The sequence below is a fragment of the Dysidea avara genome, chromosome 4, assembly GCF_963678975.1.
Source record: "Dysidea avara chromosome 4, odDysAvar1.4, whole genome shotgun sequence".
NCBI lineage: Eukaryota > Metazoa > Porifera > Demospongiae > Dictyoceratida > Dysideidae > Dysidea > Dysidea avara.
Genome location: NC_089275.1, coordinates 46,461,600 through 46,489,280, shown reverse-complemented (window position 1 = coordinate 46,489,280; position 27,681 = coordinate 46,461,600). Strand labels below are relative to the sequence as shown.

Below are 27,681 nucleotides of genomic sequence, written 5' to 3'. Positions count from 1 at the left end.
AGATTGATATGGCCAGGAAAAGGTAGTTTATTGCCATGGACCACGTGCACCCACAAATTCCTAATGTTTCATTCAGAGCATGCAGATTGTGGGTAAGTTCAAACTGACTACTATCAATCATCAGGATGCATATGAACTTGATGTTGGAGAGTTTCTCCATATACGATTTTTCAGTAAAGATTCTCCCACGTCCATTATGTCACTTGTTTCAGTACTTCTTAGTTTTTAATGTAACAGACTCTTAAGTACATACAATACATTAACTATGATACAGCAAGGAATTGTATGTTGTATTGACTGTATAACAAGCAGTCAAGCTATGTAGTGTAAAGCGTGTATATGTAGTATTGTAACTTTATAAGATAACATATGCCACACAGCACTGACTTATGTGGCATACTTTTGAGTCAATTCTCTGGCTAACTGGATGTATTTTGGGTGATTTTCTTGATACATAGCAGCCACGTCTGATCGCACCACATACATAGGGTCAAACCTAGGACAATTCAATAGGTCACTGATGCAAAACAACACTGTGGTAATGGTCATAGAGGGATTCCAATATGAAAGCTCCAGTATCTCAGATTTAATAATACCACCTAAATCAATGTTTGGATGGTAAATTTCTGTGCTGAACACAATTCTTGGTCGTCTAAAGGGATAATCTGTAGGGAAATTAATCCTGAGAATGAAAGCTCCATCTTCGTAGGGACTGCCTGGTGGTCCAATAATGGTGGCTTGCCAGTGATAGATATCGGAAACAACAGGACATGCTGTAACAAAGGGAGACTTATTTTCTTCAATTTCTTGCAACTTTTTCAGTATCCTTTTTAATCCAGCTGGAGAAACAGAAAGTACATGTCTTAATAATAATAAAGTAGAATTACAAATTTATATTAACAGTGATTAGTGCACAAAGGACTACTGAAATGTTTGTAGGTCAAGTGGTGCTTGCAGACTTAAAGAACACTCTCAATATGATAAGGAAGAATATTGTGCGTGAAGATCAAGCTACTCTATTAGAGCATGTACTACAGCTACTCCAATAGAACATTTGACTGCATGACCAAAAGCCGGATCATCCTATTGTGAATTTACACCTTACATACCACCTTTTTACAGCCAATCAGATTAAGATAAGTATAATTATGATGTGAGCATTACTTACAAGAAATGGCCAGTATTTACAACACCGTTTAATAAGTTAGCTTACTTTATATATACACTGTACCATAAGCTCCTGGTAATACACTTGATCAAGACACGCATGCAGCCAAGAAAGCCAGCATGGATATTGACAGGAAAAAAGAAAATGCGATTCCATGCATATATGTAATTTCTTCACTGCTCAACGTCACTTCGTCCTGAGAGGTTCCTTTAAGTATGTACAATACACACTTGCTTTTGTCCTCTTTTGTGTTCCAGTTCTTTCACTACATCATTACAGTCCAAGGCATGCCCTGCTAGTACTGTACATTCACTATTACACCACCCTGTACTTTATCCACATATATACATGCCTACCCAGGTTAGCCTGACACTATCTGAACATGCACTTTTTAAATGTAAATGAAATACTCTAAGCCTGCTGGGCAAGCAGAAATTATGAACAATGACACAAGCATATAGAGATAGCTAGACCTAGCAGCTCCATACATTAGCACTGGACATGAAACAATGGAGAGATTAAGATTTAGCTGTATACGTGAGTGAGTTTACTCATATGAAAATTAAACATGTTTTTGCAGTACACAAAGTAATATGGGTACTTCATCAAACTTTACAAGACAGAATATCATAACACAAACCTGTTTTTGAAAAATGTTGTTGTGGTTTTGGTTAATGCTGCAAAGCTGAGTATAATATGAAAAGCTCCTCAAGACACACGCAATTAAGCAGATAGCAAGACGTCAAATTTATCCCAACTATTGTCCAATATTCCACAATGTAGGTGAAACTTTTTCTTTACGTAGGTGAAATGGTATGCTGTTGGATCATGGACCACCCAACAGTTGCCACTTGGAGCAAATGCAGGTCCATTGTAGAACCTCAGGAAATGCAAGTCAGATACTCTACAGGTGATGGTGTAACTTGGACATCCCTAGCACTTTTGTAAACCCATACATGTTTAAAGTTTTGCTCAAGGTAAAAAAATTTAGTTGTTAAATTGAACACCTGTCACTAGGTTCTTGACAGTGAAAGGTCACTACCCTTTAAGAAATACCATTGGAAATACACAATAACTCACAGTAAATCATTTATTTCAACAATGTACACAATTTACCTGAGTCATTCTTTGGTGGCACTGACTTACTAGTCCCATTAATCTTTCTGTAAATAAACAAAAAAACCTATGACAAATTCATATGCTTTTTTTTGGTCTCATCACAAAGCAGTGTGCGTGTATTTTGTATTTATCACCAATATTAAAATTAAGCTATACAAAATTAAATAATTAATTCCCATCCATAAATTAGCCATGCTAGTGGGTGGGATGGCTTTCATGACTGAGAATGTTATTACAGTGGTCCCTCGATTATCCAAACTCGTTGGGCCCTGGGTGTGTTCAGATAATCGAAAAGTTCGGATAATCAAAGCCCATTCATTTATATACAGAGCCTTGCTCAATTACTCTAATAGAATGCACACCTTATATTATAAAATACTCTAATAGAGCAGTCATCGCTACAGTTTGGATAACCGAAAGTTCGGTTAATCAATGGCCGGATAATCGAAGGACCACTGTAAATGTTACTTATTTAGTCTGTACTACACCTAGCTAAGCCAGTAACTAAAGTTGATGTTGAGCTACGTACTTCTAAAACCAGGCACCTATGTAGCTCAGAGGAGGTTGGACACGATTTAAGCACCCCTAAAACCGCAAATTATGCAAAACTCGTTTTATTGAAGAGGTTTATACATCGATCTCAGTTTAATTCGGTAAAGTATCATTATTCTGATTATAGAATACGTACATGACAATTCTGGAGAAGTTCTACACACCAAACCGCAACTTATTAATTTCATCCCAATCACCAAGTGCTTTTACAAAAAAAAGTACATCACCTTGAAGCTTACGTGAAGCACCATCTGAATATCTAATCAACCCAAGCCAACCCCATTGTTTTTCAAATTTGTATTATGACTATTGAGGGTCATGTGAAATAACAAATAAAACAATGCAATTAAGGGCAATATATTTATGTGGCGCTTAGAGCGCGTCCAACCTCCTCTGTATGTAACTATACTAGCTATCCTCTGCTATAGCTATATAAGTATTGAATTAACCGAGATACTGAATTAATAGAGATTTAATAACTTAAAAGTATTTAAATCAATTCATTAATTAAGGCATAGAGCATTTCTATGATTTCCCATGGAGCTTTGCTGTAATACCATCATTCATCTCTTGTTTCACTACTTTTTATCATTAGAATCCCTGCTTCATTTTAAATATACTATAAATATTTTTTTATAGCTATAACTTGATTAGGAGGGATATGACAGAAATACACGTGCGACTTCCCAAGAACGTGCAGCGCCCGAAGGAGAGCGCATATATTTCGGTCATATATCCCTGTTATATTCTATATCCCAGTAGATGAAATGATTATAGATGGCAATTTATAGTAAAATAGTACCTGTTTGCGATTGAAATCATGCACGCATTGATGAACAGACTCTTTAGCAGTGCCACGCCCATCTACTCGCATTACTGAGTTATCTGTGAAGGAGAGAAGAGTTCATCAACTATACACTCACTAGCTCAGGTAATAATTGTTGGTTGATTTAGGCGCTTGTTATTGGATACTTGTTTACTGTTTAGGGAAGGATTTTGCAGACTGTGTGAAGTTACACCATATATGGTAAGCATAGCCACAAAGTGTGTGCTTCTGATCTCAACCACAGGTGTGGTATATATATATACACTTGTTGAGATCAAAAGCGCTGTGCTCTGATGTATAACTGATATACCACGCTTTGTGGCTACACTTACCATAGATGGTGCAACTTTACACATTCCATGAAATCCTTATCTAAACAGTAAACAAGTCTCTAATAACAAGCACCTAAATCAGCCAAGTATTATCCACCTGAGTTAGGAAAAAGACTTTAGATGAACTCTTGTCTCCTTCGTGGACAACTCACTAATCGCGAGTAGATGGGTGTGGCACCACCAAAATGTCTGATCCAGTGGATTCCTACTTATTCTGAGGTGCTGTTTCACTATAAATTGTAATCTATGTTTCATCTACTGGGGTGTACAATATCACTGTTATAACACAATTACTCAAACACATGCACTCTCCCTCGAGTGATGTGCACTCTCGGGAGGTCATGGGTATATTTTAGTTATATCCCTCGTAAGTGTGTTATATATAGCTATAACACCCTAGTCAAAGAAATAGACATACATAGCTACTAGAGAAATCTACACACATAATATATACTGTAGCTAGAAACCCATGGGAAACAAATCCTATACAGATATACTGTGGTTCAGTTATAACGGTCTATATTTTCACTTTACAGATACTCCAAAACACAAACATTTTTGGTCTGTCTACTGGAAGATCACTAAAGCAATCCTGGATCACATATAACAACACCTCTAATTGATCATTCTCAATTGAGCTATCATATGCCAACATATCAAGGTATTGTTGACGCCTTTCAACTTCAGATTGCTCCCTCATTTGTGGATCAGTTCCTACAGATTCTGATGGAGTAGGCCACCGATTGGATAATGTGGAGCATCACACAACCAAATGAGAACACATCCACTTCAGTTTCATATTGTGGCTGGTCTGATAACACTTCGGGTGGCATGAAGTCCCTGGTACCTTGAGCCCTGATAATTTGAGATCGACCTTTCGTGAATGTTTAATTCATCAACTTTTCAATGGTCAATAGCCATTGTACATCATGCTAATAACATGTTAAACAATTTTGATCACATGATCCAACTTTGTAAATGTAATCAAATAAGTATTAATTTTTAAAAAAAAATATCATTATAAAACTTTCAAGTTAGCTGTTTGCAGATCTCCAGCATGTAAACCTGTGGAAAAAACGGTCACATTTTAATTGGTGAATTTAAAAAAATCTTTATCACGCACACACACACACACACACTCACACACACACGCACACGCACACACTCACACACTATACACTACACTACACTACATATTCACATAAAAATAAAACACTACAAGGTATGGTAAGGGTTGTTTACATTAGTTAATTTTGTGGTCCACCACATATAGCAACAAGGGAAATGTGTATCTGTGATCAAGAATTTAATTTAGATTCTAATATCATAATTAGATGGTCAGACTACCTTTGTCAACTAGAGATGAACTGACTTTTGGTAAAAAGCGAGGGGTAGCCAATGCCTTGGGACTCTTGTACACTATGTGAGAAATCCAATCAGAAATACACAAATGTTTTAGAAACCAAATCCTAAATCACGTAAAAATAATGGAGAAAGTGAGTTTAACAAAGTAGACAATGATCGATCACGAATAGCTAAAACAAGATGTAGATCAACAACTGTACAGGTAGTTACTAGTTAGCAATCTCACTAAATGCTTTTAAAATACATAAAGATTGGGACTCTCGTACACACCATTTGGGTGCTTTGCGTGGGCGTTGGCAACCCCTTTGGTACACCATTTCGGTGTTTTGCATGGGCATTGGCTACCCCTCAAAAAAAACAAAAAGACTATACAGAAGCTGAGCCTGTACAGAAGATGAGCCCTGCACAGTATTAGTAAACTAGAAATGATTCAACACCGCGCTGCTCGTTTCATTTTGAACAAACCCTGGCACAGATCTAACCAAAACCATGATAGCATCACAGACATGTTAACCAGTCTTGAATGAAAACAGAAGAACAATTGCTAGACTCACCTTCCTATTCAAGATTGTCAGGAACTTACTAGCAATACCTGATCATTGCTTACCGTCACCAACTCCAGTGTCCTCCACCCGTGCTCAACATCCTCTCAAGCTAACTCAATTGCAAACAAGAGTTGATGTGTACAAATACTCCTTCCTCCCTCAAACAATTATTCAATGGAACTCCCTTCAAATTCCTAACATCGACACGATAGATCTTGAAACATTTAAGAACGCTGAAGTAATATAATATAATGTGTGATTGTAATGCTCATTAGCGTGTTGCCCCTAGTGGGCTTTGCTAATTAACAATAATAATAATAATAATAAGCTACGTGGGCTTCTTTGTACAAAGCATACATGTACACTCACCTTAATTGCAGTGCCCAATCGTCATCATGGACGCTTCCACCTCCCACCGTGCACTAAAGTAATAGAAACATCATTAAAATAATAATAATTTTATAAGCATTAATATTATTATAGCATAACACAGCAGCATAACACAGCAGCACAATATTACAGCATGATAAACAAACCAAAGTATTTATACAGAAAACTACGTCCTAGACATTTAATCGTCTTTGAGCAAGGCCATTTTAACGAAGGCGCAAATTGTGCGTGGGCGGGCAATTCATTACATTCTGTTCACCGTTTATAACTATCACTGGCAAACTAATGTATCAGAGAGCCAAGGATTTAGATCTCTCTTTCAAACCAGTCAAATGTGTGTCACATTTGTTTGATGGTCGTCATCACATGCAACAGGGAATTCAGTTATCTGGGGGCAGTACAAGATTAATAACTGGGGGCGGCACCATGTTTCTGGGGAAGTCCCTTGAAGTGTCCTTAAGTGCCACCAAGAAGGCTGCTAGTAAGAAAATGTGTGATGTGCTATCTCGTCTCTTGTCCACTACCGATTTATTACCTATTCGAGGAGAGTACAAGTTGTGGCTTTATCGTAACTACATTGTCTCCCTGCTACGTTTCCACCTCTCTGTAGACTCTGTCACTACTGGTGCCATTACTAAAATGGAAAACATTGCCACTCGGCACCTCAAGAAATGGCTAAACCTCCCAAGAAGTGCCACCCGCACTGTGTTATATTATCCAGGGGTGTGCTGTCCAAGCATCTCTCAGGTTTCTAAACAGGCAAAATTGAGCCTTTTGTCCTGCATTAGTGCACCTTCTGATAATCAAATTCAGGAATTGGGTCTGCAATTACATTTGGGAGATGAGTATTTGCAGACACAAAGCTCGGACTACTCCATCCTATCTAAAGCCCGCTCTCAGCTATCATCCATCCCAATGGCCCGTCACCTTACTTGCAGTCTAAGAAGCTGGCTGCTGCTGATGAGCGCTCACGCTATGATAAACACCTAGACACACTATCTGTCCAATGTAAGCTGAAGGACTCAGTGTCTCTTGAATCTTGTTGTGGTACCTGGAACAGATTGTTACTGGGATGCAATCCAGGCCAGCTTTTCTTTATTCTTCGGGCTGCCTCCGACACTCTCCCCACACCGGTCAATCTGCAACGATGGAACATCCAATGCAGGGGCGGATCTAGGATTTATAAAAGGGGGGGGCTAACTCAAGGTACTAATCTCTTGGGTAGAGGTGTGCAAAGCACACTTCCCAACATGCTGGAACTAGGGGGTCTGGGGGCATGCCCCCTAAGGAAAATTTTGAAAAATAGATGCTAAATATTGCAATTTGGGGACATTTCCACATAAAATTCATAATATTTTCTGCCTGTAGATATTTTATATACTGCCTATAGATTATAGGTATGGCTCTCTGAAGCATTTTGTTAATGGAAAAGTTTGGGTAGGTACAGACAACCAAGTACATGATGCACCCCTCTCACAATTGCACAACACTGAATAGGTGCATGTTAGAATAATAATGTCGAAAGTGGAAAATTTTGAAATTTGAACAATACAAGATTGAATCTGAGAGCATTTTCAATGGAGATTGTGTACCTGAATTAAGTATTGCCGTGCATATTAACTACACAAGTAGATGAATGAAGCCCTTTAAACAGACCAATGCACTTCATTGTATGTATAGGTGCAGGCAGATTTGGAAAAATTTCATAACAGAATCAACTACATGTTTCCAGTGAATGTTCTATTAGTAGGCATTCCAGACTGATCTTAAAATTTTGGAAAAACGGGCTTTTTATATGCTCAATAGATAGAGTATTGATTGCTGATCTCAGAAATATATAGTTTGTTGGGTTGGAATTAGCTACTTTGGCATGCACAGTGCTTAAAAACTGAAAAAAGGTACATTTTTTCTCCAGGGCTCCCCATACATTTTACAGGGGAAAATGGCACAATTGAATCAGGAAGCCATCTAGCAATCTGGACTATCTTGAAACTGCAGTTGCTTCTAGCTGCAAGTTTGTACATGTAATGAGAGTAACTTCAGGTCTTATTGGATCTCAGCGATCTTTGTATGCTTTGTGGTGAGCAAATATGTTTCACCTACTGCACACTTCTCAATACAATGGTGTATGCCCATAGGCAAGTGGCTATCTCAAGTTAGTAAAAACATCAAGTTAACAACTTATAAAGGTAAACAACTAAAGTGGAGGTGCCACAATGATGCAACAATACCTAAGGTGGAGTTGTGGTTTCAATTATGGCATTATTATGCCGACTTTGAAGTGGTTTATACTTTTGAGCTGATGACACAACCATCAGAAAATTGCTCTGGAGCTGAAAATCGCTAACCCGAGCGAAGTAACTACGCGCTTTAAAGTAAGCACCAGTGACTACCTTCCACCCGACCGTACATTTTTTAAAGTATTCTACATACATTACAAGGCTTGAAAAGATTACAAAACAACACAAAACTTACTTATATGTAACGCGCACGATAAAACTAAGATTTTCATGATGATCAGCGTGTGGACAAACCCCACAGCGATTTTCACCCTCATTGGAGCTCGGACGACGGAGCAATCCCAAGTTGAACACGAGTTGTCATTTTGTGCCAGGGTTCTATTGGGGAATATACGGAGAATTTTTTTATTAAAAAATCTCGGATACTGGAATGCCTACTATTAGAGTAGTTAGCTGACTGCTCTATTAGAGTATCTCGATCTTGTACGCCTCCAATGCTGATCCAGGTCCTTGTTGCATAAACTTTAGCATAAATCCACTGATAATACCTTGGAAAGATGTTTATAAGGTGGTTTTATGAGTATTTGTATTATTAGTGATCATATAATTATGCTAAGACAAAATTTCATTATAATGCTCAGCATATTGATTAAGTAAAGCCTAAATATGAAGGGGGGGGGGGCTTCAGCCCCCAAAGCCCCCCCTTTGGATCCGCCCCTGCTGAGGACATTTGATTGTAATTGTTTGTGTCATCAATAATACTGATGGTTCTTCTCTCTATACAATATCAAAGATATGATATACGTGCTATACAGGTGAGCATATAAAAGTTGCTAAAATTAACAGGTTTCTGTAGAATCAGTTTTTAAAAAATTCTAATTGAACAAACAGTACATTGTCATACTATAACTGAATGACATTAATAATATATTGAATTGTTCTGATATGATCTTTCATCCAAGGAGATGATAAAAATTCATTTTAAACCTTCTGGTTGACCAACTAGCTAGCCTAGGCTAGCTAACTAGCGGCTTTTCAAGTCCTGACAGTTTCATGCAGTGGCGAATCTAGACGGTTTAACTTTACTTTTGATTTTATAGCTATTAAGTGATCGAGATACTCTAATAGAACAGTCACTTTAATAGAGCAGTCAGGCTACAACTTAGCACAACTCTCGCTCTACAGTTAGTTTATTTGACAGTTATTAAAACTTCACAGCTTAAAAGCTGGAGGTCTACAGGACTCGACGGTCCTGTAGCCTGAAAACAAATTGCAGCTTTGCACACAGTGTTTGCATGAGTGAATTACAAGTAAATTGTGTTGAGTCACTGATCAGAGTTAATTGTGTTAAAAGTGTGGAAATTAGTTAAAACTGGAATGGCTGATCATCAATAATAAGAATAGACAGTATGAAATTTGCAAGATTAAGAATTCTTCCTGGAGATAGTTTATAAATGTTGCTTAAGTTGATGTACTAAAGAGATGTTTTGATTACAGGTAGATGACAGGGGCGGATTTAGGGAGGGGGCAGCCCTTTCCTTTTTAAGTTAGTACGTACTTGGCCAATAAAACCCTAAATCCTCTATGTGTATCAAAGCAGGCTTATTTGAGGAACTACAGTATATACATCACTATCAACACAAATGATGTCTATGTAATTATACCTATTGTTCAACTCTGCTCAAGGAGAGTATATGCAGCTTCTTCTTCTTCAAGAGTTCTTCAGGAAATGGTTTTGATTGTGGGTTGCATCTCTATAGTTACAGAAGTTTAAATTGTGGGTTTTGTTTTAACCAGTGTTTTCCTCTATGGGCTATAAGAGGTGATAATAATATTATGTGGTTTGATTCAAAGTGTTAGTTGGTTTAACTGATTATAGTCAGTATATAGCTCCTAACTCAGCCATTTAGCAAAACTGTAGTCTTGGTAATTGACAGTCTGATAAGGTAGCTATAGCTATAGCATATTTACTTACTTTTGTCTACGAATGTTAAATTTGTATCTGATTCAGTTACCTTCTGATATGACCCCATGCTGTGGATTATGCATGGTGCTGGCATTTGTAGCTACGTAGCTAGATCATGCAGTCTTCATGACCTGGCAGATCTAGTTGACTCATAATCACAACAGCAAATTAATTCAGAAAGTTCATCATCATAAATGCAAGTATAGCTGCATACACCTTGCTAAGGATGACTAATAGCTACTAGTATACTGACTGCCTTCTGCTTTTACACTTTATTTGGTGCTTAAGGCTAACAAAGTGTCACTAAGCTAAGGAGCATGCATACTAATTATGATATTTAAATGTGTCATTATGCTCAACACTACTGCCATACCTGTTTCCATATCACAGATTTAGCTCCATGGCTAAGAGGAGCTGATTCATTAGGTAACAATGGTATATAGCTATAGCTACAATAAATGCTTGGTAGTTACAAATGAAGATTATAATATTATGCGTGATACGCAGTGTATATACAGTGGAACCTCAGTTATCCAAACCCCTTGAGTTCATACTGTGTAGTAGTATGTGTACATTAGTGGTAGCAATTGTAGCTGTTCAAGTCGAGTTTTTAAAAGTTAAAAGATTTAATAATTTTATTATGAATTTCATTGACCTGCATTGAATGTATTATGAATTTCATTGCGTTGCATTGAATGCATTCCAATGTGAGTATATGTGACTGGGCCTGCAAAAACAGGGCATGTGGGCACGATTTTTGTCTACTTTTTCAAACTTCCTTGACTCATAACTTCATATACCAATATGCTATGGCAATGAAATTTTTATCACTTAAAGCAAACATTTAATTGGCTTCATGATGCAAGTTACAGAATGAAAATATTCTGTTCCGTGACGTTTAGTATGATAGGGTGTAGTTTGTTCCCACATGCCCTAGCTGTTTTTCATGCCCAGGGTTTGTTAGGCTTTTCCTGCAATGATTTTATAGCTATAGTGCTCTGACAATTGCAGATTGTCAGTAAAATTAATCAAACCGAGGTCTTTTTTGTGCAATGCTTTGTTTGGAGAGTTGAAGCTCTTGGCCAGAATTGTACATGGATAGCTAAATTCAGCTTCGTTGTAAATAATATTAGTGTTGCAGCTCCAGAGTGAGATGATGTTAAGTCCTTGGTTTATATGAATTGATAATCTACGGTCAATTAGTATCATCAGCAAACAGAAAAGGAATTGAAGAGCGAATACTCTCTGGAAAACCATTGATAATAATGGTGGCCCCTCGGATACTACCTTGTGGTACTCCTGAGAGAACATTGCACAGCATTTTGACACACTGAGATTGGTACTTTAAGATTTGAGCCATTGCCACAAATTAGTTAAGTGCTTAGTAGTTAAGGTAGCCTAAAATCTTTTAGAATCTCAAAACTTACTAGAATATCAAAATTTTCTAGCTGGGTTTCCTCAGAACTTTTATTTATTTCCATTATTATTTCAGAAACCCCTTACAAAAATCCTAGAACAGCCACTGAGTTTGCAACATCTATTTTAGTTTTAAGGCATCTCGATTTTTTTTGCAACAATTAATATTTCAGTTTCTGGAAACCTCACAATCGCCCCTGACTGGCCTGGGCAGGGTCTGTAGCTAATACTTATACACGTGCCACCTGCGGCTGGGGCGAGCTGGGGATGGCAGTCCATCAAACCCAGGTAGCTAAAACAGAAAGGAGAGCTGTCCCATACGCATATGGGCGTCCCATATGCGTATGGGGCAGGTGATCTGCCCCATACGCATATGGGGTACCCCATATGTGTATGGGATGTCCCATACGCATACGGGGCAAAATACGCGTACGGTTCATAACAAAGATATTCAAGACCACTTGCAATGTGCATAAAAATTGACAACTTTTCAATGAAGTTAATAGGCTGGTGACAGTGATCATTCCTTTCCAGTCGACAAGTAAGACTACAATGAAGCCATTCTAGTACCAAACTAGGAATGTTGGCACCAACAGGGTAATGTAACCCAATAAATTTAACTTCCTCCTAGCATGCGTTCCTCAGTCATGTTGGCTCAGGAGAAGGGTGCATCGAATTGGCTCTCTTGTCTTTCATTGAAGTCGCATAATTTTGTGCTTCATAAAACTGCTTTTCGTGATGCAATTGCACTTCGCTATCATTGGCTACCATCTACCTGCCCTACTTCCTGTACCTGTGGTCAATCTTTTACCATAGAACATGCTCTGTTTTGCCCAAAGGATGGGTTTCCTTCTCTGAGACATAATGAAGTGTGTGATCTAACTGTCAATTTACTTTCCGAGGTCTGTAACAATGTTGTCACTGAATCCCACCTTCAGCCTCTTTCTGGTGAGACCCTTCAATACAAAACAGCTAATCGTGATGATAACGCAAGGCTTGACATTGCAGCTAATGGTTTTTGGGGAAGACGATTTGAGAGGTCATACTTTGATGTCAGAATTTTTAACCCTAATGCACCCTCAAATCAACCCCTACATTCTGCATACCGACGTCATTATAAGGAACAGAGACGTGAATACCAACAACGGGTTCATGAAGTAGAGAATGTCTCTTACTCCTTTAATTTTCACCACTACTGGTGGAATGGATGATTCTGCCACTCAGTTTTATAGGAGATTGGCCAACCTTTGAATGCTAAGCACAGTCTTTCTTATGGAGTAGAAATGGGATGGTTGAAACATAAATTAAGCTTCTCCTTGTAGAGATCTGCAATTATGTGCATTCACGGTGCCAGGTCCAGTTTGCGCTGTCCTGTTGCTGAGGCACTGATTGCTGTGCAGGTCACTGAGGCTTGTATTTAAGTTCACTTGTATTTGTTTATTATACATTATGTGCTGTTTTCTTTTAAGGCCATGAAAACAAAAATAAAAGTTGTACGAAACCAGACCTTCACATTTCCAAAAAAAGATATGCAACAAAGTATTGCGATATTCTGATAATACAGTTTCGTCCAGTCATTATACCATTGAGCTATTAACTAAAAACAGTTTCAACTACTTTTGTTACAGTAAAATGTGCTCTACGAAATCCCATTGGGGAAGTTTATACCAGCTTAACGTACTTTTAATAATATTACTTTTACTCTTTAAAAAGGGTTCAAAAATCAAAACTGTACCATTTCAGACATCACTAGTAATATTCAAAGTACTAATGATTGTAGTAACTATATCATCATAAAAAAGATGATATACCATGCCTTTTGTGGCTACGTTTACCATATATGGTGTAACTTCACACATTCCGCGAAATCCTTATCTAAATGGTAACAAGTCTCTAATAACAAGCACTTAAATTGGGAAATTGGAAACAGTGGAAATGGAAACTGGAAACAGAAAATGGAAACGGCCAAATTGTCATATAAATGCACCCTAGAGTAAACCTTTGTTAGTGGCCACCTCTCAAAGATCACCTTCTTATAAAGACCACCTCTGTACAAAGACCACATTGTAATTAGATCTCAAAGATAGCTAAGGCATACTGACCACTTCATGGTCACCTTTTACAAAGACCACCTCTTCACATTGCAATAATAGCTAGATTCCAAACATCCTACATATGTCATGACCACTTTATCTACACAAAACTAAAAAGACTAGGCTCTTAAGGTCATCATCGTTGATACAGTAGGTTGTAGTATACTAGCTACATTTCACTTGCATGGAATATATTTTTGTATGAGACACATTCTGATACCATAGTATTATCTATGCTGGTACAAACTAAGCAATGATGGTATATGACTTAAGTGAAGTGTGAACAAAGAGATTATATTGATACGAGTCATGAAATACATGTTTGAAACTTACCAATTATTACCAAGAGGTGGTTTTTATCAAAGGTGACCACAAAGTGGTCCTTAGCCATCTTTGATATCTAATTACAATGTGGTCTTTGTATAGAGGTGGTCTTATAAGAAGGTGGTTTTTAAAAGGTGGCCACTAAACAAGGGTTTTACTCTTGGGTACATGCATTTATATGACGATTTGACCATTTCTGGTTTCCATTTCCACTGTTTCCAATTGCCCACCTAAATCAACCAAGAATTATTCAGCTGAGCAAGGAGGATTTTTGATTAACTCTTGTTTCCTTCACTAACTCTTGTCTCCTTCACTAATTGCAAGTATATGGGTGTGGCACCACTAAAGAGTCTAAAACATCTGATCCATCAAGAATTTCTACTGATTTCGATCTTCAACAGGTGCTGTTTCACTATAAATTGCTATCTATAATCATTTCATCTACTGGGGTGTAGAATATAACAGTTATAACACAATTACTCGGGATATGACAAAAATATACGCACAAGGGCCCGCATCCCTTGTAAACATGTTATAACTATAATTTATACATATATCTGTAGGTATATCTTGTTTCACTACCTTTTTGCTAGCTATTTTTATATACATTTTTTTTCCTTCTATTTGCTTTTTTAATAACATAATTATGACTAATGAATCCACACATATACTGCTTCTAAAAGAGAGCTAATGAATGGCACCAGCCATGTAATAATTGTGCCATAATAAGAATTATGGCACTTTGCATCTGAGCACCCACCCCAAAAATCAATTTCTGAACCATTACAGTTCATCTTCAACTATGTTCTGCCCATTACACAGCAATACAAATGAAGAGCAGTATGAGAAGTAGTGCAATTACTATGGAAAATGCAGGCATAAGTATAATAGCTACCACTACAGCCACAGGGAAGCCGTATCACGCTACTATGAATTGACACCTTGCACTGTCAGCAAAAAGAACTGGGACAAAAAGGAGGACAAAGGTATAAGTCCATAAAGACACATATCGGGCTGAAGTGACATCAGATAGTATATGTGAAGAAATCAAACTGATAGCCTTATCCATGGCTAGTCGAGCTATGCTTGGCTGGAGGCATCAGTTTAGTTAGTTTACAGTACTACTGTTATAGTACTGTATGATGAGTCTAAAGTATATTGTAATGTAAAATGACATACAAAGGACTGAGGTGCATTGTATTTGCAGAAAACGTCTACGAGGTTAAGTGTGTCCATGGGATGTTGCTGCAGGTGTACAGTTTTCATACCCAGCAATAGTTGTAGTACATGCATCATGCTGTGACTGTTCTATTAGAGTATTTTACTGACTGCTCTATTAGAGTATCTGACAAGTACTACTATTAAAAAATAATATAAACACAATTTCTGTGTGTGGCTACATTAATAGTACCTGACTGCATGCATTTCCCTTAAAATATTAAATCTATCACTTCATACAAGTACAAATTAAAGTTGCAAGAGGTTGAAATGTCTAGTATATTGCATACTTGAGTGTCCACTCCCTTACAGTCTCATCATATCTTGCTCGATCGGTTTTGTACAGCTTAGCTGCTTCAGGTGCCAGTGGCTCATCAGGATTAGGAGAACACAGCAGTGACTGAAGTGACAAGAGAAGTGTTGCAATAGTCAGTGATGGGGCCCATTGTGTCTGCAAAAGATCCAAACTGATAGTGCCATCAGTAGGGTCAATATTGGGATGATAGACTGGTGTTACGAATGTCACTTTAGGAGGGTATAATGGATAGCTTGATGGATACAGGAGTCTTAATGAGAATCTTCCACCTTCATAAGGACTGTCAGGTGGACCACCAATAGTTGCATGCCACTGAAACACATTATCACCAATTGGGTGTGCATTAATTGTGGCCTCTGCTACATGGTTTTTGAAGCTTCTCAACTCCCTAGTCAACCTTTGAACCCTGCATATGAGAGAAACACTATGATTCATTAGTCTGTGGCACTGACCACATGAACACCATTAAAACTGGTCCAATGTGTTGATCATAATGGGCCAACAAATTAAGATCAGAGCTGTCAAGGTCTTATGCATGGTAGAAGCGTCTACACAATTTTGTAACAGAACAGAGAAGAAACTTTCATTCACCATTCAAGGCTCTGATTAAACTAAGGTGTCTAAGAAAGTACCTAGAGATGAAGAGTAAGAATAGAACAGAATAACTTACACAGCCTACACAAATAAATGTTTCCACTCCCTGCCAATTATGCTAGAGTAATCTTCAACGTACGTGTGCTTGGCCATGGTGCATTAAGTAATTGCAGTAAGAGCCATTAGCTAATGATTGGAATTCTTTACAATGTGACTTAGTTATGGTCACCGACACTAGTTCTTTTAAAACTTTGTTGGACAAATTGCAAATGTAATGTGGCTATATGACCAAGTACTAAGGATAATACGAAATGCAGTTAGAATTATTTTACTTGATACAACAAGGCTTACAAACATGTTTACTAACTGGGAATATGATCACCAAGGACCAAAGGCACAAGTATATATACATATATATAAACTGGGCATTTCCATGGATATATGATAATTCTATTTAGTGCAGATCAAAACACATGATATGCATCCCATTATAGGAATGTGCTCACATCATCTAGTCTTGTACCAACATTAATCCTAAAGAGGTGACAGGCCAGCATTTGAAAGCAGACAAAAGGGTTAACATTAACTAGTTTCACAAGTGCTCAGAGCGAGTTGCTTTAAAGGTGAGTTTCCACTCATATTTAAATCTGTTATATAAAACAATATTATTATCAACAGTTGTATACTCATAAGCCAAAAGTAATTTATCTCTTTGGAAAGTGCAAGTTCACTAGCAAAACAATAAATCCAATTCAACCCTTGAAGCAATTGTACAGACTCTATACAGCTATAACTCAGCTTCTGCCATCTATAAATGCAAGTTACTATATATGTACATCATTAACTATAAATCCATGAAATACATTTGTATGGTGCAACTATAGTATAAGATCAAAAGTATAGTATAAGATCAAAAGTGTATGCATTGCCTCTCTTCCCTAGCAAACTCTCTGTGTGATTGTGAAGATGCTTAAAGGAAGAAAATAAGAAAAATTAGTCAATTTCTTAAGCTTGCATCTCAGGAATGCCACAGGAACTCAACTTTGGTGTGTAGACTACTGATTTCCATAGCAAAAATTGTTTCTAAATGTAGTATGGGGGTAGGTATACATGACAATCATGTTTTCTTTACCCTGTTAATAGCACTCTGGTGTGCTGTACCAAATTTTTGGGTAATTCAACTCACCACTGTGTGTCTTGATAGCTGCATGATGGACAAAGCCCATAATTTCAGGTCAAGATACACACATTCAAAGATGGAGCATACACATTTATAACAACTTACGCTACACTGGGAGTGGTGGCATTCTCAAGTACAACAATTATATCTTTGTCCCTAAAAATGTACAGACAAGCCACATACTTCACAATACTTTTGTCAAAATAAGCTATACTATCAGGACACACAAAAGTGTGTTGTGTGGTCAAGAAAAGCTAACTCATCCAGGTGTGCAACAGAAAAGTGTGTATTTTACAGGAACCAAGTGAAAACACAATTTTCATGCATTTGTAAACTAAACAGAAATAGCCCATTTGAAACATACTTCAGGGTGGGACAATAAAATTGTGACCAGATTTGCGAAAAGATACCTTTTTCACACACAATTTTTGACCTATTTTTTTGTTTCATAACTTTTTGATCATGGTATTTAATTGCCTGAGCTTTTCCATGAGTGTAGCTACAGTATCTGGCTGCATTGTGATATTAAGAGCAAGTTAATCCATATAAGGAGTCAACTGTTACATCATTTTGTTTGCTGGTATGTAAAATGTGTGGAAAAGGTACCTTTTCGCAAATCCGGTCACAATTACAAGTGATTTTCAAGTGCAATTTTCAAACCTACAGTGTAAACTACTGATAGAAACAACTTAATATTGGTATGCAGATAGGCTGAATATCATAGCATGGACCTTTTTGTGATCCAAATGTACTGAGAGTATTACGTAAACATGTGAAACAAACATAATTGAGATACTCTAATAGAACAGTCACCAAGAAGTGCAAAAATAATGTGCATTGAAACAAGTTGATGTTGTGCTACTTCTAAAAAGTAGGCAACATGCAGTTAATACTATCCCATCTAGCTAAATAGGCAATTAATCAACCATGTATATAATTTAGATTATATTCATGCTATTGTTATTATTAGATTAAATTTGTAAATAATTATTGTGATTTAGCGTATTTTGTAATTCACAAATTATTTTGTAATTTGGCAATTATGTTGCATTGCTAAGGAAGTATAACTCGAACCATAGAGTATATAAAAGGGATAGGAAACGTAATAATGTGACATGAAAATATGTACCATATTTCCTCATATATAAGCCGCATTCAAATAAACGCCTGAACCTAAATGAAGGCCAGGGAGAGCTACCTTAATACAAGGGGTAGTACAAGATTACAATAATGTCATTTGTAGAACAAGCCTTACTACAACTACTGAAACCTGTGACTTGTCAAAAGTATGTCAACGCATTGAAACAAGTTGGTGTTGTGCTACTTCTAAAACCAGGCACCCATGCAGTATACTACTAGCTAAATAGACAATTAATCAAACATGTATATAATTTAGCTTATGTGCTATTATTAATTCAGTGATTAGATTTGTAAATATTGTGATTTAGCGTATTTTTAAATTCATGAATTATTTTGTAATTTAGTAATTACGTTGCTAATTTGGTAATTACATTGCTATGCATTGCTAAGGAAGTGTAACTCAAACCATGGAGTATATAAAGGGATAGCTAGGAAATGCAATAACGTGACATCACTAAATACGTACCATATTTCTTCATATAAAAGCCACAATCAAATAAATTGCTGGAGGCCAGGGGCACTACCTTAATACAAGGGGTACTACCAGATTACAATAGGGTAATTTGTAGAACAATATGTCTACTGAAACCTGTGACTTGTCAAAGGTATGTCAACAGCAGCTGCTACAAGATTTTTCAGCTGGTTCACAGATTTATTATAAGAAATAAACGCCCTGGGCTTTTATACGAGGAAATACGATACATTTCTATTGGAATTCCATTTATTACATCACAAACATCCTTGTTACACTTGCTGTGCTTGTATCAAAGAGAAATAGATTGTTGTAATGACAGAAGTTTGCAACCAATGAAGTGAAACTTGCACAAGCCTCTTCCTCACCATTTATCAGAGCAAAACAGGAACATTTGCTCGAACAGACGACAAAGTATATCTAAAAGTACATCAAAAAATTTGGAATTTTCAACTAGAGTAGGGACCATAACACATCAATAAAAAGTACTGAAACAAGTTGGAGTAGTGCACAATATTAAATCACAGTAAAACAATAAGAAGTGTTATATCCCTACTGTGCTTAAGATACCATAATGGAAATGCACAGTAGGGATATACGTAACATTTCTTATTGTTTTACTGTGATTTAATATCGTGCACTACTCCAGCTTGTTTCAGTACTTTTTATCAATGTGCTATGGTCCCTCCTCTAGTGGAAAATTCCAAAATTTTTGTGTACTTGTTTGTTAACTTTTTTTTGTAAAATAAAATTATTATGACTAGTGAACCCATGCATACCACATGAAAAGAAAGAAATGGTGCTGCGCTCCACAGCTATCAATTATTGTCTGAACTGAAAAGTGAAGTATCCATTACACATCGTTGTCAGCCATGTTCAACCATTACGAATCAAGAACTGTTCTCTGCAACCACTATGAAAAATACGGACGATTTCCCTTATGTAGGGAAGCCATCACGTGCTACAACCAAATCAACACCTTTCACTGTCAGCAAAGATGAATGGGACACAAAGGAGGACACTGGTAAGTCCATGAAGAATGCATTGCACATTCTGCAGTATATAGACACATGTTCAGCTAAAGCGATGAAAAAATCAAGCCCGTAGCCTTAGCTGTTATCGAGTTACGCTTGTCTGAAGGCATCAGTCAGTCAGTTACTCAGCCACTCAGCCAGTAGAAAATTCCATTTAATAATTTTTTTAAATTTCACAGCAACTTGTTGAAAGTGTTTCAGGCCAATCTGAAGGCTTGTTTGGACTTAGTTTTACCTAACCATTACTGCTTCATCATTGTCAGGGAAAAGTGAGGCTGGTTTTTGGGTGATGTTTTTCATGGGTCAAACCCACACCTTTGTGGTCCCTACTATACAGTACAATTGTACTGTATGATGCTCAAATAGACCACAAATTGCACACAGAACTATCTTCTCAACTGTTATATGGTGTGTCTGTCATGTTTCTCATGCGAATTGTTTAGAGAAAGCTGCCCTTCATTTCTTTTGCATACGTACAGGACACACACCCTTTCTTCTGATAGTTTATGAAGCCAGATACACTGTTTTTCAGTTGTTTTATGCCCATATACCCATTGTGAAAGGCATTCATAATGTCTTCAGGAACTTGCTTCACCTGTTTTTCAAGCTGACACGAATAAACCGCTTCAAACTGGTACTGTATAGCCTCACATACAGGCTGCTTTTAGCCATTTTTGCTCACGTGAGTGTGGAAGAAAAACAAATAATAGAAACAAACACAGGTTTTTCTGGAAAGTAATTTCTTCGTGTGGGAGCTCCTGGTTTAAAAATTGCTCAAGGTTAGAACCAGGAAGCGCCACACCTACATAATCTGCCACTGTTGTCAGTTGTTCACTTCACTTAATTTCTACATAATGAAAGTTCTACACCAGAATAAATTATAATTTCATAGATCTGTCTATGGAAATTCAAGAACATTCTAGCTATGTGCAGTGCTCAGAAAATAAATGTGTGCTATATTATTAGAGTATCATAAAAACATTAATATAAAAATAGCCTTTACCAAACATACACAAGAGCCATGCGATCAAGATGCCCTAAAGGAGCAGTTGGCCTTGCTGTGATTTGTTGTCATGCCTAGCAACTAAACTGCTTTTTTGAATGCATCAGGTAACTACACTGAAGCCTCTCTAATCTTAAACCTCTGTAATCCAGAATACCTCAATAATCTGACATTGTTTTGTATACCAAAAAGACTTTTATTATGCTAACCCTAACCCAATGCAACATCCTTGCTAATCCGACACAATTTTCTTATCCCAATGAGTGTCGGATTATAGAGGTTTCACTGTAAAACATGAAAACCAACCACACATGCATGCACCAAGCATGTTTTGAGATCCCTACATAGAACATGCGATGTTCAGCAACTAAAAAATTTATTTCAAAATAGTACAAAAGTCTAGTTCTTCTGTTTACCTGTAGGAAAATGAAAAGATAGACAAAAGCCAGCACATACAAATACAAAAAGAAATATCTAATCCAAGCCGTGGAAAAAGGGTGTAGCCCTCCAAAAGTAAGCTAGTATGAAAAAGATGCAATATTAAAGGTGATGGCCAAGAAACGGCTGCAATGAAATTAATTTGTAATGTCACAAATTAAGTGACAATATAATATCATCGCAGCCATTTCTTGGCTGCCACCTTTGATATCACATCTTATTCATATTAGCTTATTTCTGGAAGGCCACATGTACCTTTTTTCTCAGCTTGGCTGTTTTGGATTAGATCAAGACACTACCATGTGTGTCGTGCAGCCCAAGAAGCCGGTGCGCAACACCCTGAGTATAGAGCAGTAACACCTGACGTCACAGTAGTTACATAATCACATCCGCGGGGCAGAAAATGTATGTATGCTATTGGAGCATGAGTTTACATCGCCTCAGTTTTGTTGGGACTGTCTCTCTAAATGAAACCACATTATCAGAAGCAAGGAAAAGAGTAGTATAACAGATATTCAAGTAGTGCTGGTTAGTTTGATCCATGCTGGGCGAGTTACAGCTGATAATTGGCAAAAAAGGTGTGGACACAAAGATTTTGTCGGACACTTTCAAACGTACGATAGAAGAGTTCCACAATGTTTATATCAACAAATCGATGTACAATAGTTCATTATTGATCATTCTTTCTTACTGAAATGTTGTTTGGTGACAATCGCTTTCTCGAGTTGAGTCCAAAACAGCTGTTTTATTCTTTTAACCTGGGTAAAACCAACTTGATGGCCAAAAAACATTTTTCATTGTCTTTCCCAACTTCTGTTCTATGTTTCATGCGGATTGAATGACCAAAAGCCGAGTTGTAGCCTCTTGAAGGAGCCCCACCATTGAATTTGCCCCACTTCTTTCCCCCACAGTGCTTTCTCAAGTGATATTCGTGGTGAACAACTTTTAATAAAAAATGAAATATATTGCTTGAAATTTTCCATGACATCTTCTAACAAAGCATCTTTACTGGAAGGGGCTACAACTAGTCTGAAGAGATCAATTGAGCTAGCTTCTGAAAAGGGAGCTTCAAATTGGTTAACTGTTCTGCCTTTGCAGGAGCACAATAATTCCCTTCACAAACCTGCCTTTCATGACGCTGTTGCTCTCAGATATGGATGGGATCCTGCCAGGCTTCCTCAACATTGCGCCTGTGGAACTAAGCTCACTGTTGAACATTCCTTTACGGTGGCTTCCCTTTAATCTGTCACAACGAGATCCATGACTTAACAGCGAGCTTACTTACTGAGGTCTGCCATGAGGTGGATGTTGAACCATATTTACAACCTATTACAGGTGAGGAGTTCATCTTAGCCTCATCAAACATCGAAGATGGTGCTCGACTAAATATTTCCGCCAATGGTTTTTGGGGTGGCCGTTGTGAGAAAACTTACATTGATGTTAAAATCTTTAATTAACCCACACGCTCCTAGTAATCGTACCACCAGTGCCAGTGCCATTTACAGAAAACATGAATTGTGTAAGAAACATTCATCCAAAGCTCACATACGTGAAGTTGAACAGAGTTCCTTTACTCCTTTAATTTTTTCAGCCACAGGAGGAATGGCTAACGAAGCAACCATGTTTTACAGACGTCTTGCTTCCTTGTTATCAGATAAATGGGACTCAAATTATGCTGCTGTAATGGGGTGGATCCGGTGCTGCTTGTCTTTTTCACTTCTGAGGTCAGCAATTAGATGTCTGAGGGGTTCTAGATCCTCAAAGGGCTCCTTTGGCCACTCTTTAGGACCAGCACCAATTGACCTCATTCAAGTAGAGTCAAGACTCCCATCAATTATGCAGTAACTCTTATTGCCTTTTTTCTTTGTACTTTTAATTTGTTGTTCTTGTTATTTTATCAGACCTCTCAACTCTCACAGTTTCACCATGAGACTCAAGTTTTTTAGCCCCTTCTCAAGGTCTCACCGTCAGGTACCAATTTCTCAAGGTCACGCTCCAGATCTCAAGAATTCTCATGGTTTTCGCCTGCATAGATAATAGACACACCTACTATGGGGTGTCTATTATCTATGTCGCCTGTAAACAAAACTCAAACCCACAATCGAAAACATTTAATTTTGTCAACTCAATATATGAAATAGTACTCACGTGATAAGCATTTAAATTTATGGCGCTCAAATCAATAAAAGACTGGAGCTAACCTGTAGCCCAATGCTGTATTACAGCATGATAAGGTGACTTCTCGTTTTTGTTTAGTATTAAATAAGTTTTTCTAGCATTAATCGATTATAAATGGACTTGGTTATGAATGTAGAGGGAGGGAAATATATCACATGCCAGGGCAGAGGCCAGATTCAGACCTAGTGAAAGGATTAGTGATATCTACAGTCATCACAAAGATAGGCATAAAGCTGAATAGCAGACTTGTGACTCACATGATGCTACACCGTGCTTGGAATTCCAGGTTGCTTAGATTCTATGTGTAGAATAACACCACAGAGCATAGAAATAAGGTGCAAATAACAGCAGTATGCATGCAGTATAGCTAGTTCATGCTTGTTGACATTTTTTTTTATCAATAAAATGTGTGTGTGTGTGTGTGTGTGTGTGTGTGTGTGTGTGTGTGTGTGTGTGTGTGTGTGTGTGTGCATGAGCCCCACTGTTGTATGAGGCCATACACTTTGGATGTCTCAAGGTTAACCCTAGTTCCAAGTTGAGAGGTCTGTTTTATTGGTTGTAAAACACTAAAAAAACTTCTTGCCCAGCAGAAATTGCAGTTACACATTTTAACATAATTTTGTGACGTAAAAGTTATCGCTCTATATAGGCAGGAAGAAAGAAAATGCGATTTTCACACCTCCGTAGCTCTGTGCTGCCATTACAAAACAAGACAATTTTTGCTGTGGACACACCCACCAACATCAGTATTCCACACACAAATTTGAGCGAAATCACTTCAAGCGTTCCTGAGATATGCGACTTCAAAAATTGGCTTAGCTTCATTTTCTTCTTCTTTTTCTTCGTCTTTTCGCACACTTACAAAACTGCCATAAAACACGAACTCCATATCCGATTGCCTTGAAATTTTGCACACAGAAGGGGGCTATAAAGGTACATCTTAGTACCAAGTTTTGTTGGAATACAATAAACAGGCAAAGAGTTATTAGCGATTATTCACAAAAAATAACACCAATATGTTGTCACGCCTACAGGGTAAACTGCTTATGGGAAGAAGCTGAAAATCGGTGCATGAATAAATTAACAATTGAACCTCAAACCTTTTGTGGTTTGAAAGAAATCAAGCTAAAAACCACGAAGATACAACGAAATGGCCAACAATGTGTAACAATTATGCAATCGAGATTAGCTAAGGCCACTCCAACTTGATTTCCTATTTCCCATCCACCTCCCGCATGGTTTTTTTTTTGCCAAGTCAGAATTTTTTATTTTTTTTTGCAAAAAGAAATAATAAAATAACAAGAACAACAAATTAAAAGTACAAAGAAAAAAGGCAATAAGAGTTACTGCATAATTGATGGGATTCTTGACTCTACTTGAATGAGGTCAATTGGTGCTGATCCTAAAGAGTGACCAAAAGGACCCCTTTGAGGATCTAGAACCCCTCAAACATCTAATTGCTGACCTCAGAAGTGAAAAAGACAAGCAGCACCAGATCCACCCCATTACAGCAGAATTCCATTATTCCTAAAACTGACGTATTATTAGTAACACTAGCTAGCTTAGTCCGGATTCTTAATTAGACACAAGGGAACGCATGGCGCCAGCAAGTGTGCTGACTATTTAGGCAGGATATATTAAAGTTAGTGATTAGGATACGAATTTCTCACCCACATTGAGCGATCCTCGTGTTGAACTGAATGGCCACAAGTACACCATGATCATTAGATGCTGCAGCTGTAGTAGTAGTAGTTAACATGGCTTGTCTGCCTTGTAGCTGTGCAATAGACATGTACAAAATTAAACACGTGTAGCTGTATTCATGTGTACTAGTTAGCCATAATGGAATAATGGAATTTGCCACCCGCCTGCCCACATGGCAAAGTTTGCTTGGCTAGGACGGGAAACAGGAAATCAAGTTGGAGTGGCCTAATTAAAAACGACTATTTGCCAAGCCTACCAGAAAAACTGCTTGGAGTAATGCATTGCTGTACAGATGGAGTAATTATCTGTACAGCACTAATGGCAGAGGGGGACCAACTGTGGCGGCATAAGTTGTCCGGGGGGACCAAGTATGGTTGCTGCAACTGGTCCAGGGGGGCCAAGTATGGTTGCTGCAACTGGTCCGGGGGGACCAGTTGTAGCATGACAGCTCTTCAATGGTGTAGAAGAATCAGACTTAAAGCCACAGAGTTATAATACGAAATCCAACTTGGTGTAGCAAGATCAAGATACTCTAATAGAGCTGTCACCCTGAAGAGAGATCAGCTAGAAACAAGTAAGCCCTATAGAGTTCAGCTACAAACAAATCACCCAATAGAAATATGTGCTAGAAACAAATCACCATGTAGAAAGATCAGTTAGGAACAAGTCACCCAGTAGAAAGTTCAGCTAGAAACAAGTCACCCGTAGAGAGATCAGCTCAGTACAAACAAATCATCCTGTAGAAAGATCAGCTGGAAACAAGTCACCCTGTAGAGATATCAGCTAGAAACAAGTTACCCTATAGAGAGATTAGCTACAAACAAATCACCTTGTAGAAATATGTACTGGAAACAAATCACCATGTAGAAAGTTCAACTAGAAACAAGTCACTGAAGCCAAGGTCACCTGATTTCAAACAGTCATCTTCAGTAAATTCACTTGCAAACTACAAACAATGAGATGAGAGTTTCAGCAAAGGTTCAGTTATGTAAGAAGTCACCTTATTACCTATGTGATAATCATTCAGTGTTAAATATACAAATATTTAATCAGACAAAAAGGTATACATGCACACAATTGCTTCTTTTGTTCCACAATTCCTGCAGTGAAGGAAAAAAACAAGTTAAAGGAAGCACCATGTAAAGCCAATTTATGGCTTGCTTTGTGGCTTGCAAAACAAAAAGAAGTGATATCTAAACCAAAACAGCCAAGCTGTAAAAAAAGAGTGTGGCCCCCAAAAAGGCCAGGGTGAAAAAAGATGTGAAATCAAAGGTGGCGGCCAAGAAATGGCCGTGATGGTAATTAATGGCAAAAATTTTAATAACAACAATTCAGGTGAATTTGGTGCTGAATCCTAGTGAAACTTGGAGGAGGCAATGCAAATTCACCTGAATTGTTGTTATTAAAATTTTTGCCATTAACCTACCATCACAGCCATTTTTGACAAATAACATACACACAGCAATAATTTGCAATCATGAATTGGACAAATAAATGCAAAGTTAAGAAGAACCTCGTTGTGTAATAAAGTTATCCAATAAATCGTTAAAATCAAGCCATTTATCTCAAAGCTTTAACTTTTAAATCTAAGGAATGTGAAAACAATATTACATGAATGTTACATTGAGGATAGTGTCAAGAGGTAGGGATAGGCTTAGGTTAGCTGCAGTCTGAGTAGGAAGCACATGCAGTTATTGGGTAATATGCGTATTTCAAGATATTTGTTATTATTATTTATTACTATTATTATTACTAGTGGTACCCGCGCAAAATGCGCGTGATACTAAGACAATTGTTATGTCCTATTGTGTGAATTTGTACATTACTAATGATTAAGGGTAATCACATCATTACATACCAACAAAGACATGATTACGCTAGCTACTGATGTGCACGCATAATTTCCTCAATTATGTGTGGCACTAACATCTAGTTATATTAATGTTGGTGGAGTTAGGGAATTTCTGCACATCTGTGCAGTACTCATGCAGAACACAGTTCTCATGAAGGTGGTGTATCAAGATGTGTCCCAATACAACCATGCACATGCATGAGTTTTGAGCAGCAG

General features: G+C 37.6%; 1 protein-coding gene and 3 long non-coding RNA genes across 4 annotated transcripts in view; 1 reads left to right on the top strand and 3 right to left on the bottom strand.

Annotated features, from left to right (window-relative positions):
• Positions 1 to 27,681, bottom strand: part of LOC136252460 (uncharacterized) — a 49,640-nt gene that overhangs the window by 18,009 nt on the left and 3,950 nt on the right. Inside the window, exons 2-3 of the mRNA XM_066044890.1 lie at positions 17,750 to 17,800; positions 15,845 to 16,276 (exon numbers count right to left, since the gene is read on the bottom strand). Of these exons, the coding sequence (XP_065900962.1) occupies positions 15,845 to 16,276; positions 17,750 to 17,800 (483 nt within the window). The remainder of the gene's footprint in view (positions 1 to 15,844; positions 16,277 to 17,749; positions 17,801 to 27,681) is intronic.
• On the bottom strand, positions 208 to 3,846 carry LOC136254259 (uncharacterized). Its single transcript, XR_010700397.1, has 3 exons — positions 3,642 to 3,846; positions 2,285 to 2,331; positions 208 to 839 (listed from the first exon to the last, which is right to left on the bottom strand). It is a non-coding gene; the product is annotated as an uncharacterized lncRNA (long non-coding RNA).
• On the top strand, positions 3,962 to 4,928 carry LOC136254260 (uncharacterized). Its single transcript, XR_010700398.1, has 3 exons — positions 3,962 to 4,216; positions 4,534 to 4,658; positions 4,709 to 4,928. It is a non-coding gene; the product is annotated as an uncharacterized lncRNA (long non-coding RNA).
• LOC136252462 (uncharacterized) lies at positions 5,018 to 8,965 on the bottom strand. Its single transcript, XR_010699574.1, has 3 exons — positions 8,773 to 8,965; positions 6,277 to 6,329; positions 5,018 to 5,062 (listed from the first exon to the last, which is right to left on the bottom strand). It is a non-coding gene; the product is annotated as an uncharacterized lncRNA (long non-coding RNA).